Here is a 19,892-nt window from a genome sequence, read left to right as displayed (position 1 = left end):
TCATATTAAAAATGATGATATTAGAAAAGAACTTGACATTGTTAGCATATCAACTGCATTGTGAATGGAGAACCTACAAAAAAAAGTAAAACACTTCAGCTACTTAGGCACAATTTTTAGTGTAGCTGGTAAATTAAATATGGAAACAGGCAACAGAATCAACAAAGCTGGTATGGTAGGAAGTCAAATGAATAAATTTATATGGAATAAGAGAGAAATTAGTTGTATACAAGACAGTGTTCAAACAAATTTTAACTTATGGATCTGAGAACTGGGGTTAGAAATAAAACACTTGACCAAAGACTGCAGATATGAGAGTCCTGAGAAAGATTAGAGAAAGGTGTGAACAGATGACATCAATGGCAATATCATATTAAAAATGTGGATATTAGGAAAGAACTTGACATTGTTATCATCCAGAAATGTGTTAGCAGAGCTGAACTCAGAGAATGGGTAGAGGAAAGATTAGCAAAACATGTGTTCTCTGCCAGGTTGGAAAGAAAAAGACCAAGCAAGTGGATTGATACAGTAAAAAGGTGCCTTAGAAGATGTTGGAAGTTTTTTCCACTTGGTTAGACTATAATAAATTTAATTTAATCCTTTATCCAAGTGTAAGCAAAGTTTGAGCCTGAAGTATCTTCAGGACTGAGGCAACTCGTGGTGAAGGTGCACCAAGCTCTCATCACTCCTTGTCTCAGTATCTCCCATAATGCAAAGCACCCAGCGCCCCCCAGCAGATATGTACAATGCCATGCATCAAGGGAAGGGCCACTACCCAGACCAGCTTCGACCTTTATTGAGGTCTCGTCAGTGGGAGCCAGACCCAGAAGTGATGATACCAAGGCAGAAGCAATGGAGAAACTTACCTAAAAGAATTGCCAAAAGGTGTGCCACCTTATTATTAAATTATGCTGGATTTAGAGAAAGATGTTGGAACTTTTTTTCCCCACTTGGTTAGAAATAAACAAATTTAGTTTAATCCTTTATCCAAGTGTAAGCAAACAAAATTTGCGCCTGAAGCATCTTCCGGACTGAGGCAATTCGTGGATTTGAATTATGAGTGTCTCTCATAATTCAAAGCCCCCCAGTATTCAGTTCTGCCCATTTTGCAGTTCCACTTCGTAGGTATGTTTACTGTGAGTTGCTTTCTTTAAATGCTCTTCCTGATTCTGCCAATTTCTTATCATTTTCTCGGTTGGGGGGGGGGGGGGGGTGTCCCGAAATGCCTCTCTGCAGTCCTGTTCCCATGTTCTTTAGCATATGTAATCACACGTAACTTGTATGCAATACTGTAACAATACCAACGTTTTTCAGCCATAATTTGCCAAGAAATTTAGAAAAAATTTAATGGCAGAAATATATCACTGTTCACAACTGCAACAACAATTGGAAAGTTTAAACGAACAGGACACAGCTGTAATTGTCGATGACAGCACATGCGCATCCACTGAACTCTACGTCAGTGTTTCTCAAAGTGTGGTACGCGTACTCCTGGGTGTACGTTCGGGGGGTCTGCGGCAATTTTCGGCTATATATCATTAACGGATAGAATAAATTCAATGTATCCATGAAGTTCGAGATCATAAAACGTTCCTATTGTATCACTGAATAAGGTACAGAGACATCTGCAGGCTGTGCAATATTTCTCAACAAACAGTGCAATTAGAGACGACTGGGATAAAAACAGCACTAACTAATGAATTGCATGTCCCCTCCCACAGAAAATGCTGTATGACTCAAGCAAAACCATATGTTGCAGGTGCAACATATGGTTTTGTTTGAGTGAAACATGTCAAAAAATATATAGTGAATGTGTTTCAGATATTATATAAGGAATTCAGTTAAAGAGAATTAGCATTTCAACTCAAATGTCGGCTTGTCTTTGTCATTTAGTAGCATGATCTTTTGTTAATACCGCACTAATCATATGGATGCAGATGTCTGAAGTTTGAGAAACACTGCTCTACGTAACTGGAATGCTCTCTCTCTCACACACACACCGCAAGGAAGCAATAAAGAAATCACGTAACTCGGAACAGAGAAAATTTCCAGAAAATGAAAATAATAAAAAACTGAGTATCGGCGTATAAGACGCACCCCGTTTTTCAGACCTATTTGCAAAGAAAAAAAGTCTGTCTTATACGCGGTAAATACGGTATATATGAAATGCAAAACAAACAAAGCAGGTCTCAATATTTCTTCCAGACACTTATATTACTGATTTTCTTTCCCAATAATTTATCTTGGAGAGTATCACAAAATGTAGTTCAACCAGTGAAGTATAATGATGTAGGAATTCTTTCTGCTGATAAGAATTAAGTTCACTGGTCAAAGCCCATGGAATGAAGACTACCAGCTATTTTGTTCTGGACAATTTTGCATATCCTAACCTATTGTAAACAATTTTATGGTGGCAGCCTTTAAACATTGTAATTACTACTGCTTAATCCCCTGTTAGATCTGAAATAGGCGACTTCAATTTTACATAATGTCACCATTCCAGAATCTAACAATCAACAAAAAAAAAAATGTATATGCATACTTATCCTTTAGTGCAGTGTAACTATGTTTTTTTTTTATTTGTAACAACATCTTGTATGATAAACTGTGAATTATGTGAATTTAAATTAATGTATCTATATGTCTAGCATGAATGTAAGTCAGCAAAAAGGGGCAGATATGAGAGAAATCATTAGTGAAATATTATAAATGAAAGAATGTGTATTATTCAGCAACATAGGGCAAAGATCGCCCTAATACTATAAGAGCTGCATAAGCACCCGTGGGCATCACACATCTGAGAAGACATTATGATGCATACGTTCCCAGAAACAAGAAGTCCCGTATGTTGATCGGTGAAGTCACCCAGCCTGAGACCAATGGGTGAGACGATAAGAGAAATTCAAACTCGGAAAGGTGGCGCTCTAGGGGAGCGTATAAAACCCGCGACACGGAAGTAAATCCCCCCCCGTTTTTTTCTTGTTCCTGCATTTCTCTTCGTGTGCTCCAAGAGTTCATCGCAGTTCAGCTCTCATTTTGAGGGCTAACTTACGAAAAGTTCCGGCATGACACCACAGCAGATTTCGGCAAGATCAACCATAGGCCATCAATGATAAGGTCATTGACGTAAAACCTTAGCAGAGAGATAGCACCCAGCTCAGGCGAGCACGTGTAACCCACGTGACGATAAGATTGAGACAACCAGAGTAGTAACAAAGAAGGATGGACGGAAGAAAACCGATAAAGAATAGATAAGTACTCTCACTTGTTCTAGCCCCTTTAAAGAATTGACTAACAGTGTTAAGAGAATACATCTTAAAATCTGTAATGGAAGAAAGAGTGAAGAACTAAGATTTATATAAATGACTATGCTTTCAAAATGAACTTTAAGAACTTTCAGTTAGACAGCGATTCTGCCGTAATTAATCCGAGATTATTTATGTGCTAAAATGCCAAAATGTCCAATTGAGCTGTAATTAAGAATGTATTATATGTTGAGTTATTGAATTTGCTAACATTTTGAAGTCAATGCATAATGGTTTTAAGAGTGAGAGAGTGAAAGAATGGTAGAAGCTTAAATTAGATTTGATAACTACTTTAACTTGTATGGCATCATATAATGAGTTTAATAAATATTCTGATTCCTTACATGTGTTTCTGATCATGATGACTGACCCTGACCCTTCGTAAAACATCGAACCTGTGATCGTGTGTGGGTGCGGGAATACCCCAATTGAAAATAGTAGGGCATGACTGCAAATAAAATAAGCCAGAGAACCCAAGGCTTCTAAGAATTCAATTAACATTGTTGGTGGCACCTGATATTCTATGATTACCCTAAAGGCTGAGTTTATCTCTAACCTTAAGGCTCAGGCTGGCGTAGATAAAAAATAAATTTTGCCTGAGTGACCATGATAACTCATGGAATTCAGGGAACAGGTAATTTCTGGTGGCCCTTAAAAGGTTAAATTATGTAAGAAAAGGTATAAGAGAAGCGAGACTTAACGTTAAGATTAATATTAATGAAGATCACATAACAATGGCGCAACCAACTTAACAAAGAGGTACATGCGATAGAATTTGATATAGCGGCTGAAGTAGGAAAGGATAAAGTTAAATATATTGCCTCGATACATCAATATCAGAGATATACGACGCAACACCCCTAACTGCTCACATCACAATGCAATAATTGGAAACGTATGGTTTACACAGAATATTGGTACATTATGGCAGCAGTAGCACAGCATGGAAATCTGAATGCAACAGAAAATCTGTGGAATGAAAATTACTAATGCTTTATGGGCCTTTAATGGAAATTATCAAATCTTTCAAGATGCATTGAAGCAGTTAATTTCTGACAAGGCATGTGTTTTGCTTATAATTTGACTATGTCCCTCAAAATTTGATAGGACAGTGAATGCACTCCAAAAATGTTTAGTTACCAATCATGCATACAATGTACTGCTCGATATTCTATTAAATCATATTCTTAGTAGTGACATTACATACAGTTTTTGGCTGACGACCTAAAAGATGCCCAAAAAAGTGATGGATGGACAGAAGCCATGCGGGCCATCGGGTGTCTGCCCTACTGATGCTGCAAACCAAATGAAATGGAGAGCCTAATACAAAACAGTGGATCCTATACCGAGCAGGACATAACACTAGGAAGAAGAAGAGAACATAATTTGTGAAGTATAATTTATAAAGATTTGGTGTTTTCTAAGTAATAAACATTACTCATAGTTAAAATGGCAGTAGAAAGAATAAACCTTTTGCTACTTTAGAGTAGCGGAAGGTTTATTCTTCCCAGGAAAACTTTTTTTTCTGGCCAACACCTCAGAAAAATCATGGCACACACAATCAAATAATACTAGTTAGGATTAGAAACAAAAGAGGGCAGCAAGTGACTGCCATACTTTCATGATATATAATTGTCTACCTATGTCAGGCATAGACTGTACCAATATTCTGGTCCCAACTGGAGAATTACCCCCCACACACACACACCATTCAGAACAAAGAAAGTAAAAATACTATACAATTTGTGCAGTTCTACTGACCAACTTCTTTAGAGGTCAGAAATAATTAGTAGATAGGAGCTGTATTTTAACAGTAAAATGCAATTGATTAATATATGCTGAGAAATAGTGCATATAATGGTCTTTACCTTTCGAATATCATCACAGGTTGTTCGATCTTTCTGCAGATCTTCCATTTCTTTTAGCTTATGTTCCAACTGATCTCTTAAATCAAGTGCACTTTTGTTTGCCTATACAAAGAAAGCATATGACATGAAAAGCACTTTTCTGGAATAATAATTAAACTTTTTTCTGAGTAATAACCTCTTAAATACGTTATTCTCTAAAAATCAATTCAGAATTTATAAATACAGTAAACTTCTTGATCACGGCAATGCATGCATGCACATACATACATGATTTTGTTAACAATCAAACTTATTCACCTCATTTCATTTTTTAAGGGAAAATACTCATTCAAAAGTATAGTAACCTTATTGTAAGAGCATTGGGTTTCATGAGAAAACAGGGATTACTACAAGATTATACAATAGCAATAAATAGTAAAATCAGTAATAAAGATATACTGTTTTTCTTTTTTTCAGAGGGTATAGAGTTAATGAGATGTATCCCTTATGAATGGGGAAAGATTTGTGAAGGAAAATGCATGCTAGCAAGGTGGCAAATGTCACTGATGAAAGGCAGGAAGAAAATGTTGGTGTTGGTGAGATTGTATATGAAAGTATAGCAGAAGCCAGTGAAGGTAAATAACATATGAGCGACAACATGAAAGAAGTGGTAAAAGAGCAGAAAATACTGAGTCTTGCACAGAGCAAAGCATGAGTTTCATCAACTGGAAAAAAAAACTATTCCCTTGAGACGTGGTGATATACCAAGTCCTACAGATTTACTGACATCAAGTTTTCTCAATTCCTCACATACCTCTTATAAACCATCAGTGGCTCCTCCCCACTGCTCTCTCAAGTTCTGCATATTACTTTTATGATGAAATAAATATATGAATTGCTCATTAAAAAATATCTACTATATCCTCCTCAGTGGTTATCATTACCGTTCTCCCCATTCAACATCATTCTTTCTCTTATTGGCCATGTATTGAAAAAACTTTAGGGTTTCATTAGCTAACTTCTACTCATGCTTAACTTCTCAGGAGAAGTTCAATATGAAAAAGCGTCAGGAGAAGAAGAGCAAAGAATATGGGAAGAAAAAATATAGAGAAAGACAAGGAATGAAAAGGGCCAGCACCATTACTAGGAGGTCCATCTGTTGTGAACAGGTGCTATACATGGAGGGGGTAGGGAAATTTGTAGAATCAATATAATTAAGGCCAGGGGATTTGAGGGGGATATTGGCCTACAGTATTACAATAATGTGTAGGGAATTAGCAGTATCCCTAATCAGACCATTTAATTTCAGTCTCCATTCTTGTGATTATCAAGGAAATGGAAAGAGGACAAACATTTCTGTTGAATAAAAGAAAATTTGTAACAGAGGTACCAAATTATAGCCCGATCAGGATCTCAGGAGTGGTTTCAATGCAATGGAAAATTGATCAAACCTCAAATTTCTGAATGCATGTATGGGAATGATACTCTAAAGGGGCACCTTGTCCAACAATGATATTGTTGGACAAGGTGCTACATGGAAATCTGTTATATACACTAACAAATGGAGACAGAATATGAAGATATAGAAAATAGGATGGCTGACACATATGCAGCAGTAGAATCTAGGAGCAGATGGTACTGTGCCACTTCTATTAATTTGTATATTAATAATAGAGAAAATGAAGGGGGAAAACATCCAATTGATTGTAGATAAATGCAGAACTTTATAAGACAAATAATAATAATAATAATAGTGATGCAGAGATCTATATAATCCTATGGAAAATTTAACCTGCCCAAAATGTAGTAAACAAGGAATGGGTAAAGTTAGTAACAACAAAAGAAAATGCTGTGTCACTGGAAACTGTATGTTATTGTTTTAACTAAGTGCTTTGGAAACCCTTGTTTACAAGCTCTGTGTGTGTGTGTGCCCACCTTCAAGGTCGTTCTTAAAAGGGTCGGCATGGATCAGACGAGTTCTGCTGTCTGACAAATCGGATTTTTGAAGTGCACTAGGAGAAGAAAGAAATGGTCGGCTTTAACAGAAGATCAAGGAGTCGCGCCAAATTCTTCAGGGGTCTCAACCCTTCGTGCAAGATCCCGGAGAAGGTGAAATAAAAGGGCGCTGGTGAGAACATCAGATATTGACAGTCGGAATTAGAGGACACGACTATATGGCACGGTCATGCTAGAGGTTGAGGAAATGAAGAGAAGATTGCAGATGAATATACCAGAGGCAGTTTAGATCGGATGTCGTTGCAGACGGAGGTCACCAAAGCCAGTAACTGCAGAGCGAACTTCAAGCGCCAGAAAACTTGCATAGCAACCTGGATCGCATGTGCTCCGTATGCTGAAACCTCTTGCCCAAGCTATCGAGTGCTGAAAATTGGCATTCCAAAGCCCGCCACCATTCTGCTAGACACTGATGAAGCAAGACACTGCAGAAGGAAGCCTAAGGCCCGAGACAGAAGGCAAAGTCTAGGAACTTTAGTGCCGATCCTTGAATAAGTGCGCAACACAGATAATGGATCCTATGTGAGTTTATTCCTTTTTATATGTCCTGCATTTCTTTTATGTAATCTAGGAGATAATTTAGATGGACTGATAAGATACTAGGAAATAGTGTATATGAGAAAGTTTTGGTTTGCTAATGAGTGGAACACTCTTGTGTAATAACTTGATTTAGCATGTTAAATGAATAGATTAGAGTTTTGATACAATTAGCAGAAAAGTAAATGAGTATTTATGCTGTAAAATTTGCTTAGAGTTGAAAAGGGAAGTTTTTAACACTATAGTTTTTCGGATAGGTTGAGAGAGTAACCTCCCTATCGTTTAATTGATGTACTTTTGTATTAATGTAAATAAATGTGTTTTATTTATATGTCAACAGAGTGCCACCTGGTCTTTTGCTTATAATGCACTGTTCCTAAATAAACACGGACCTGAGAGTGGGAAACAGATAAGATATTAGAAGCATAATTTAAGTACTTACAAACTGTTTATGCTATTTTCATTGAAGGAATTTATGCTAGAGAGTGAGAGATCTACTAGTCACATTACTGTGTCTTATGCCAAGAAAAGAATACTGGTGGCACAGTCGAAACAAAAAATAAATTTTCCAGTACTCATAGGCATATGACAAGTAGTGCAAAAGGTGGATAAACTTTGTATAAAAGAGAAAAGTCACTAAGGAGACATAAGATAGAAAGAGAAATAGTTGTAGAAATAGAGAACATTTAAGAGTTTACAACGGTGCAACAGCCGACAACATAATAAGGTAGTAATAATATAAAGAGGCAAACATATAGAGTAAAGTTTACAATATGAATATAGAACCTCCTTTACAGAACTTTGAATGAGTTGGGGGGGGGGGGGGGGGTTTGACCAAATTCTAGACTGTTCAGTGGTTCGCGATCGCATGCGAGGTTGTGGTGTACGAGTATCGGGGAGAAGTGGCAGTCGGCAACCAAATGATGCACAGTTGAACTGGAAAAATGAGGGCACTATGCAAGACATACCTTTTTCATCAGTATCTGGGGTATCTCGTGCATCCAACATCAATGAAAATTTATCTCCTTTTCAAGTTTTTGAAATATTCATAAATAACAATGTTATATCTGATATGAAAACTGAAACCAACAGATATGCTGCACAACAACTTGCAGCATATCTGTTGGTTTCAGTTTTTGCAGAAAAAAGGAAAGGGCTATTACCTAAACATTCAGTCTTCTCAAGATAGAAACTTGTTACCATATCCTAAATGAAACGTTTTCTGGCAATTATTTTGCACATGGACCTTGTTAGGAAACCCAGAATTAGAGATAACTAATCTACCAAACCTGTTTATGACTCAAAATTTGCCTCTTCCTTCCAGATATCCCATGATCACTTCTTTTCTATTCTGATCTCCTATCATCTCAATAACAATGAGACATACATTCCTAAGGGAAATCGTGGGCATGACCCTCTGTACAAACTGCGTCCAGTGTTCAATAAACTTCTCAATGATTTCCAAACTTTCTAAACTCTAGATGAAGAGCACACTTCATAGTATTCATAAAAGGGAAACCTGAGAAATGTGGCATGAAACTTTTTGAGCTGTGTGAGGTGAAATCTGGATATGTGAGTATGGCTGAGGTCTATACAGGGAACACTGATAAGGGACATTTCAATTCTGCTTTCAATGTTGTGGACAGACTCCCAATTCCATATTACAACAGAGGATACCCTATCTACATGGATAGATTGTTTTCAAGTTCCAACTCTTTGATCATTTATGGCAAAATAGTACCAAAACTATTGGGACAGTTATGGCAAATAAAAGTGAAATGTCAAAACAGGCTTTCCAACAAAAACTGAAGAAAGGAGAGCGAGTATCAAGATGAGAACACCTATTAGCAGTGAAATGGAGGATGTTCGAGATGTCTACATTCTGTCCACCAAACATAATGACGAGATGGTCCAGACCGATGTCAGGTCAACACCAGAAGACCAAACCAGCTGCTGTTGCTGACTACAATAAATGCAAATTTGGAGTGGATCGAAATGATTGATTGTTGTATATTACTCCTCCGATCGCCATCAATTGAAATGATGGAAGAAACTGTTCATCCATATCCTGGATCTCACAATAGTGGACTCATATATATTATATAACAAAACCCACAGGGAAGTAGTTGAAGATCTTGTGATATCAGCTGGACTAGACATTAATGCTGACCAATCTGCAGCTCCTCAGGAAAGTGGATGTCTTACTGGAAGAAATCATTTTCCATATGTGATTCCCGTCTCTCCGGGAAGTAAGAGAAGAAGAGGAAATGCAAAGTGTGTGCAGAAAAAGTAAAACGAAGATCTGGAGGACAGGAAAGAAAGTACACAAATGTATATTGTAAGCATTGTGACTTCCAACTTTGTGTAGGAGTGTGTTTTGAAGATTTCCACAGAAAGGAAAGATATTGACACATGCACTGATATATAAAACCAGTCCATTCATTATTTTACTATATATTTCTAGCAATTTTTGTGTTCTAATCATCTGCATTCTCAACATTCATATTGCAATTTTATTTTTATTTGCTATAACAGTATTGTGCTTATATATTGGACAACCCTGGTTGCAGACAATGTGTATAATATTATGTAATATGCCTTGCATTTCAAAAAACTGAATGGCCTAATTCAATAATTCACCACTCGACTTTTGTGGCCAATAATGGATAATTATAGTGATGTACATAAATTTTATTTATAATTTTCATTATTTATGTAACATCTAAGCAATATTTTGACTGAATTTGTTGATTTTTGAACACTAAAGAAGTAAATATAAGTAGAAACTAATAAAAAATGGAACTTTTTTTTTTTTTTTTTCAAAAACCTTGATTTCTTGCAACCCATTTCTGGAGCCCATACCACATGTACAACTAAAATTTTTGCTCCAATTAATTGTCAAAGATGCTAACTAAAAGACAAAAAAATAACCATTTGGATATTTCATAGGAATACTGCACAGCAATTTTTTAAATAGAGCTAAAATGGTCAGGACACAGGGTTCTTTAAGTCCCAGTAGGTCTAGGACTCAAAGTGTTAAAATGGGGAAATAGATGAGACTGATTTGTGCCTATGGTCCCACAAAAGGTTCTATTAAGAAAGAAGTGGAGGAGTTTTTTTTTTTTTTTTTTTTGAATCATTCAGAGAAAAAGTAAAACTCGTTCTTGTTGGAAAACTAAACAGCGGAATAGAAAATCAATACCAGATATAGAGAAATAACTTGGGGAAAATCTGGAGAAAGGAGCAAAGCCAATAACAGTAAGTACCAGCAAGATTTCTGTTCAGGATAGCAGACTAACCATTACTAATGCCAAGTTTCAACATTAAGAAATTAGATAAAACCAAAGCAAAGAAAAATAGATCTCTTAGAATTCAACTTTTGGATGACAAAAGTACTAATTACCTCTATTTGCAAAAGAGGTAAATATAAGTAGAATGAAAAACTAAAACAAAAAAAGTGAAGATATGCAAATAGAATGGAACAGTTTAAAAACCATAATAATTGCAGCAACATCTCGAAACAAAATATAAATGGAAGAGATAAAGGGGAATAAGAAACTGGGATGAGAATATTGAAACAACAACCAATGGAAAAAAAAAAAAAAGGATATAAACAATAATGCATACACACAAAATCACTAGAAGCAGAAATTATCACAAACAAATTAGAGCATGAAGGGAAAAAAAAACAAAAAAAAAAAACAGAGAAACATGGATCACTTCATAGCAACGACCTTACAGTGAAGAACCAATTGCACACAAAATAACAAGAAAAATGAACAAAGAGATAAAAGAAAGTGTTAGACCTGAAATAATTAAAGAGAAAACCTGGCTTGACCTTATTCAAAACTCACAGAAAGATAGTCATGAAACTGAAACTGATATAATGCTAACTACCTTACTATACAGTGGAAGAAATAACATTACAAGAAATCCACCAGTAGTGCCTAAGAGTAAATGAAATGAATTGAGGAAAAATGCATGGAGAAGAAGGAATAAATATATATATATATTTTAAATAAACAATATATGTACTGTTTGATTCTCTCTCTCTCTACATATATATATATATTAGATCCTAAACATTTAAATATTAACCAAAGTATTAACTTGACTGAATACATCCTAGTCGTCATTAGTCAAGAACATTCACATGAATGCATAAACATGCAGAACATTCGGAACAATTAGAAATAATTTTTAAAAAATAACATCCATCTCTTTTATATAACTGCATAACAGTTGTCACCTTTGATAGTCCTGTTTTGTCTATTAGTTTATTTACAACTGAAGAAATCCTGTGCAACTGGGTTGAAACATCATGTTACTAAGTAAATAAATGTTATCAACTCATTCTGGTGTTCTTCCTTATAAAGTTTAATCAACTATTCATGAACTGGCAAAATTTACATACTTATATACATATTGGATATTATTTCTGGGAAAACTCCCATGTTACTCCTCTTAACAAACTATTATATTTACCGGCTATTTTGCCTGCTTCTGTTTAGGAATGCCCCTGTTTAAATGTCATTGGCTTTTTACTCACGGATTCTTACGGCATTGTAGATGTATATTTACCAATAAATATATGTAGCATAAAGGAAGAGAAATTTACACATACCTTTTTCTGGGGGTGTTTTTCTGGCTTTTCTTCTTTCTGAGATGTCCAAACTACTGTGTGTGTGTGGGGGGGGGGGATAGGCAATGTGGGAGAATTAAATAGAAATGAAAAAAAAAAAAAAAAAAAAAAAAACCCAGGTTTTTTGAATTATATATATACATATATATTATATTATTAGGGATGGGCGTAGCGTTTTTCTATATTTATATAGGGTGGGGAAAGGGTGAAGGGGTTGTGAAAACAGCAACTGATTTTTAGAGGGGGGGAAAGGGGATTGACGGTGTGCGGTCCATTTCGACTATGCTTGGTCATCGTCTGAACACATGGAGGAAGTGAATGTTATGTCAGGTCAGGTAGATGTTTTTGCTTTTGAAGTGTTTGTGTTACCGCCTGTTGGTCGGGTTGTGACCTTAATTTTATGTTGTGAAGCTTCCAAACCTCGGAGATTATGTAGGGCCTGTGGACGTTGATAGAGTTCGCGTCACATTTTATGGCTATTGTTTCCGATATTCTAAGCATTGTTTCATTGTCTTGTCTGTCTACTATCATGGCCTTGTTGATCTGCGGGGTATGTTTTTGTTCAAGGGCATGAACAGCTATTTCTGTTTTTCCTGTGCTTTGTATTCGATTTTTCTTTTTGATGTTGCATTTTTTAGCGTTTAAATGTTCTGGAATAGGGATGTTACAATCGTGGAAGTGTTCTTGTAGTCTTGCCCATAAAGACCTGATGGTGGAACCCGTATAGGTGATATCACAGTCTTTTTGGCAGGGAAATTTATAGACGACATTGTGGTGTTCAAATATTTCTTTTTGTGTGTGAGATTTAGTGGGTTTTAGGAGATTTGCCAATTTTTGGTTTGTGGTGAATACCAGTTTGTAGTCAGTATGTTTGAAGATGTATTTATAGGCTTTGTATGTGTTTTGGGTGTATGGTAGTTTGATAATTTTTTATGTTGGGAAGATTGTTTTGGTACTTGGGTTGTTTTGGTGGTTTTTGGCCGTTCTGTTTGCGTAATTTATTAGTTGTGTAGGATAGTTGCGATTTTTGAAGATTTGTGTTAGTTTTTTTATTTCTGCATTTAGATTACTCTTATTGGTAAATATACATCTACAATGCCCTAAGAATCCGTGAGTAAAAAGCCGATGACATTTAAACAGTGGCACTGCTAAACAGAAGCAGGCAAAATAGCCGTAAATATAATAATAATATATACATATTGTTTGATTCAGAATCATTAAAAAGCAGTTCTGGAAAAGAAAATTGAAGATTCCAAGAAATTATATTCTCGATTTAATCCTTTATACAAGTGTAAGCAATCAAAGTTTGTGCCCGATTTAATCATAGATATGGATTGCATTACAAAAGAAAGTGGTATTAAACCTGATATTAAAATCAGAGATATCAAATAGCTCTTTGCTTTATGGAGATGATGTACTCCTAAATACATACACTGTAAGTCTCCAGTATTCACTAAGTTAAATAACAATGATAATTTCTTGGCATCTTTAATTGATAGTATACCAAGTGGAAAAATTTCCAACATCTACCTTTAATCCGGAATATTTTAATAATGTGTGACACCTTTTGTCTACTTGTATATGGAAATATGAGTTCTGCATTACTTCAGCCTTGGTATCACTTCTGAGACTGGCTCCCATTGAACCGGTCTGGGTAGTGACCCTTCCCTCTTGCGTGAAGCGGCTAAGGAATTATCAGTGCCCTTGACCATGTTGTTTAATCTGAGTCTAGGGTCTGGTTTAGTCTCGAAGGTGTGGAAAGAGGGGAAAATAGTTTCACTGCATAAAGGAGGATCCAACACTATGGTTGCAAATTACCGACCGATCAGCATATCAGGAGTTGTTGTCAAGGTCTTGGAGAAAGTAGTCAAGAGGAAAATACCATATTGGATAGAAGAAAATGGGATACTGTACAGGGGACAGCATGGCTTTGTAAAGGGTAGATCATGCCTGAGTAACTTGCTCAAGTTTTATAACAAGGTGACGGCTGAACTAGATAAGGGAAATAGGTTTACAGTGATACTGCTGGACCTGGCAAAGGCGTTTGACAGGATACCACATGGAATTCTAATCCGTAAACTACAACATATGGGAATGGATATAGGGTTGGTGAGATGGATAGGTGGGTGGTTGATGGAGAGATATCAAAGAGTGGTTTATTCAGGAGTGGAGTCCAAAAGACGGCCTGTGACTAGTGGGGTGCCACAGGGTTCTGTTCTCGGACCACTGCTGTTTAATCTGTTCATTAACGATACAGGGAAGGATCTAAGTGGAACAGTTCATTTGTTCGCTGATGATGCAAAGTTGGGGAGGGCGATAGTGAATGCAGAAGATGTCAAAGCCTTGCAGGATGACTTAGATAGATTGGAGTTCTGGGCTAAGGAGAATGGATGTCAATTTAATGTGACAAAATGTAAGGTTATGCATTTTGGGGTGAAAAGATTAGCAGCAGTATACCACATGGGTGGAACTGTACTCCAAGAGATTGATGAGGCCAGGGACTTGGCAGTGTTGGTGGATAGGGAGATGAAGTTTAGGGGGCACATTGTGAAAGTAGCTCATCAACTCACTTGGTTGTTGAAAAATACCTTAACGAGCAGAGACAAGCAAGTTATTGTACCTCTGTACCGAGCCTTGATAAGACCTCATCTTGACTACTGTGCCCAGATTTGGTCACCTCGGTTCCTTCTTGATGGGGAGGAGGTGGAGAGGATCCAGAGGCGAGTGACTAAGATAATAGCAGGTCTATGGAATGAACATTTGAGAACAGGTTGAAGATTTGTGGGTTGCAGAAATTGGTTGATAGGCAGAAAAGGGGAGATATAATTGAGACATTCAAATTGCTAAAAGGATTCTATAAGATTAATTCAGAGGATATTTTTGAGATCAGGACTGGTGGTGGGAGAACTAGGGGGCACCTATGGAAGCTGGGCAAGAGTGTGGTTAGTAGTGGTGTTAGAGCTGGGTTCTTTACTTTTAGAGTGGTAAACGAGTGGAATAAGCTGCCAGAGTCTGTTGTGGGTGCTATGACAGTGAGCGAGTTCCAGGCAAGGTATGATAGATACTGTGAGAATGTCGTATAGTTGTGTGGACATGATGTTTAGGGCCTCCCTCGATGAGTCTAAGGACTCCCTGGAGTATCCCGAAAATAATAATAATAATAATGCACAGTATTATAATACATGTCTGTAAGGACATTTGCTTTGCATTATGGGATACTAAGGCAAGTGATGTGATAACACTAGCTTCTATATACAAGTTGTCCAATCCTGAAATTACTTCAGGTGCAAACTTTGTTTACTTACACTTGGATAAAGGATTAAACCAAGAACATAATTTCTTGAATCTTTAATTTATAGTATAACCAAGTAGAAAAACTTCCAACACAGATATGAAGGTTTTGAGAAAAATTAGGCAAGAGATGGGATCAGTGGTAGAATCATATTAAAAATGAATTTATTAGAAAGGAACTTTACATTATTAGAATTTTAAGAATGTTTCAGCAGAGCTAATCTAAGGTGTATGGTTACTTAAATGGAATGGGTGAAGAAAGGTTAGCAAAACAGGTTTGATGCCAAGATAGCAGGAAAGACATGCAGAGGAAGACCAAGGTCTATGTGGATTGATTCAGTCAGAGGTGCCTTAGAAGCACGAAATGTTAGATATGACATATTGGAGTGCTCACAAGTAACAGACTGATTTGGAGGAAAATTGTTGATAGAGTAATAATAATGTAAACTTAATCATGTAGTGCTGTTATAGTAACCTGACCATCCCTTGAGGATACATATTAGGAAATATGTAATATGTTGATTATGATGACCTTACCCCCAGTCCTGAAGATACTTTCAGGCGCAAACTTTGTTTGCTCACACTTGGATAAACGATTAAACTAATTTTATTATACTCTAACCAAGTGAAAAATAAACTTTCAACATCTTTCTCTAAATCCAGAGTAATTTATTAAAAAAGGGCGGCACACCATTTGGCAACTCCTATAGGTAGAGATGACCTGCTAATGCTTCTGCCTGGTATCTCCACTTGGGCCTGGCTCCCACTGAAGAGACCTCAATAAAGGTCGAAACTAGTCTGGGTAGTGGCCGTTCCCTTAATGAATAACATTAGACATATCTGCAAGGAGATGTGTTTTGCATTATAGGAGATACTGAGATAGGCGTGTTGGTAGCTTGCTCCACCTTTGCAATGAGTTGCCCTGGTGTTGTACCACCTTACCCCAGTCCTGAAGATACTTTCAGGCACAAACTTTGTTTGCTCACACTTGGATAAAGGATTAAACTAATTTTATTATGTTGATTATGATGTTTTAAATATGCAGATCCCTTGAGGATACATATCAGGAAATATGTAATATGTTGATTATGATGTTTTAAATATGCAGATATGCTGTTCATCATCATAAGTCAGAAATCATTATATGAACAATCAGGATATGTTAACATTAACATGTGTGCACTCTTTATTTACAGTGAAATAATACAAATTAAAAATTATAATTAAAATTGTGTACAGTGCCTCTCTGCATTTACCAGTAAAATAATCGGCTGAAAACATATGGCGCAGGAGTAATTCCACAAAGCTGTTGCTTTATTAATTAGAACAAATCAAAGGAGGAAGGGTGAGATAGCTGAAAAGAAATTCTTGAAAATCGGCAATTGCAACAAATCATTTTGAGGATGGTTCACCAGATGCATAACTTGTGGAAGATCTAGGCTCATCTTCAGGGGATTAGGTGATAGTGGGTTTGGGCTTCTTTAAAAATGCGTGCATGACACCCAACTTAGTCTGTACAGTTTGCCCTTTTCTTTTTACCAATTTCCTCTGTAAAAAGCAATTGCAGCTTGCATAGCTCTGTTTACTTTGCTAAATCTCTTCATGTTGGGATCCATTTCATCAAACAACAGAACTGCCTTATTAATAGAGACAAATGTCCCCCCTCCCATTGTCATTGTTCTGGTATTTCTCTCTTTCTCTGCTTCAAATTTCCATGCATCATCTAGCTCTATAAGGTCTTCATTTGAGAATATTTCTAACACAGCTTCTACCAACTACTCTGTGCTGTCACAGTAACTGACTGGCTCCCACTGAACCTGTCTGGGTAGTGACCCTTCCCATAATGCACTGCATTTTCATTGTCAAATTCCAACTCCAGTTATACCACCTTATCACCAGTCTCTGTTGAATCTTGAATGTATGAACATACACATTCAGCAGCTCCTTCAAAACACCATTCATATGCTCTGATGTCACCTCATTCTAAGTTGCATCTACAATCTTTGTACAATGCAAGATATATCCCTTCAAAAAGTGAGTTTTCTCACCCTCAGTAGCACCTCACAGAAGTGTTTCTTAAATAACATGTCTTGAAGACCGCTAACACCCTGGTTTATGGGTTGGAGGCCAGAGATGGTATTTGGTGAACATATTATGGGATAGCCATAAGTATAAGCAGCCATAAGTCCCATGTATTATTTTTATGAACTGAACAAATGACAGCATCACACTCCATTTACTTGCATTCATCATTAATATATTTTCAATATCCCAGTTTGCTTATTCCACACTACCCTTACTTTGGCTGTGCCCCAAGTCACAGTACAATTTTCGAATTTGGCCACACATCTTGCAAATTTTTATTTGAAAATTCTCAACTGTAACCCAACTGCAGAATACTGAGGAAACCAAACAGTAAAAACATATCATGAAACTATTAACTGCTTTTTCAGAACTTGACATGCCAACTATTGTTAGCATATGTTTGAGAGTACAGGTGTCCCTTGATTAACGCGGTTAAATCCCTCAATGTTACTGCATATATAAAATATAATAATCAATGGTAAAAAATACAATTCGTCCATGATCGATTACTGTATTAATAGTTCGTTTTATATGGTACTCTTTTAGGAAAGATAAAAAAATGAATGCAAAATAAATGTTTAATAAATACTTGTACCTATATTAGTTACTGCAGTTTTTTTTTTTATCAAAAGAAGTTATCAAGAGTCGTTTGAACAGTTTTAGTTTTTTTTCTTATCGGCACAAATTCTACGATAACAAGCAAAATGACTCTCCAGACCTTGGCAAACAAGCATTCTTCGATTAATATCTGGATTCATATCCATCACTTGCTGCTTAAGCGATTCTAAACTGTGAAATATTCCATCCAATTTTTTGATTGTTATCTCCTTTGGAACCTCATCTTCCCATTCCATTTGTTCATTGTCTTCATATGCGCATTGTTGTTCAATTTCAAAAGATCATTGTCACTGAAATCTTTTGAATTTGAATCCAATAATTCTTTAACATCTTCTGTATCAACACCATCAAAACCAAGGTCTTCACCAATTGCAACGATTTCTTCAATCACGTTGTTCACAGGATTTTGAAAACAACCTGAGTTATTGGTGCATTCTGGCAAAAGGTTTTACCAAAGAGCTTTCATGCAGCTTTCAAATCATGAACGTTTCAGTTGCGTGTTTAATGTTAAATTTTTTTCCAAAATTCTTGGAGCGTAATCGCATTTTCTACCATTGTTGTTTCTACTGCCTTTCAGAATGGAAAATAGGCTTTGAAAGTTGCAATGATGCCCATGTCCATAGGTTGTAGCAATGATGTCGTATTTGGTGGGAAAAATAAAACTTTCACATTCTCACACAGATCATTAAGAGAATTTGGATGGCCAGGTGCATTATCTAAAAGCAAAAGAGCTTTGAAGGCTAAGTTATTTCTCTTGCAATAAGCTTCAACTGCTAGGCAAAAATAAGACAAACCAATCTTCGAAGAGACTTTGGCTAACCCAAGCCATATTTGATTCGCCCACCAAATTACAGGTAAAGAGTTCTTATTACATCCTTTTAAAGTCTTTGGGTTCTGAGTTCGATAGACAAGCAGCAGCTTCAATTTAAAATCTCCATTAGCATTCCCTCCAAGCATAGCAGTTAAGCGATTTTTTGATACTTTATAGCCAGGCTGCACCGCTTCTTTTTTTGATATTAAAAGTTCTAGATGGCATTTTTTTTCCCAATAGAGGCCAGTTTCATCTACATTGAAAATTTGGCGGTAATCTTAATTTTCTGCAGCTCAGCAGGAAATGTAGATGCAGCATCTTCATCAGCACTTGCAGCTTCACCTGTTATTTTCACATTCTTTAGTCCAGCCAGTGGCGTAGCTGGGGGGGGGGGCACTTTGAACTTTTGCAGTTAATTCTAAAATACAGTCTCGAGAACTCATTTCCAAATATTATAATACTACTGCGAATTTTCCTTACAATTGCTGTAAGTTTGCTAATTGCGAGAGGAGTTTTTCTAAATAGAATAGATTAAGAATTACCTAGGTTATTATGAAATAGACTTCGCCATTGTCATCAACCATTTTGCTAACAGAAAAGCAAGAAAAATAACATTTTAAAATGTTGAAGTTAAAGTTTTACTTCAAAAATAAACATAGTGTTTTAATTTATTTCCCTATACGTCGTTTTGCCTTTTTGCAGTATTTTTGGTGTGTGTGTTGAGACGGGCGGCAAAAGCTCTA

At 36.4% G+C, this 19,892-nt stretch overlaps 1 protein-coding gene across 4 annotated transcripts in view; it reads right to left on the bottom strand.

The window, feature by feature from the left end:
* Window positions 1-19,892, bottom strand: part of LOC150102363 (uncharacterized) — a 445,051-nt gene that overhangs the window by 57,753 nt on the left and 367,406 nt on the right. For all 4 annotated transcript variants that reach the window (XM_090398788.1, XM_090398787.1, XM_090398791.1 and 1 more), the window contains one exon: window positions 5,174-5,275. In XM_090398788.1, the coding sequence (XP_090254914.1) occupies window positions 5,174-5,275 (102 nt within the window). The remainder of the gene's footprint in view (window positions 1-5,173; window positions 5,276-19,892) is intronic.

This window comes from Typopeltis vanoorti, chromosome 10, assembly GCF_054136105.1.
Source record: "Typopeltis vanoorti isolate ZY-2024b chromosome 10, IOZ_Tvanoo_1.0, whole genome shotgun sequence".
In the NCBI taxonomy this organism is placed as follows: Eukaryota; Metazoa; Arthropoda; class Arachnida; order Uropygi; family Thelyphonidae; genus Typopeltis; species Typopeltis vanoorti.
Note: the sequence above shows the minus strand (reverse complement) of the source record. Positions and strands in the feature narration are given on the sequence as shown.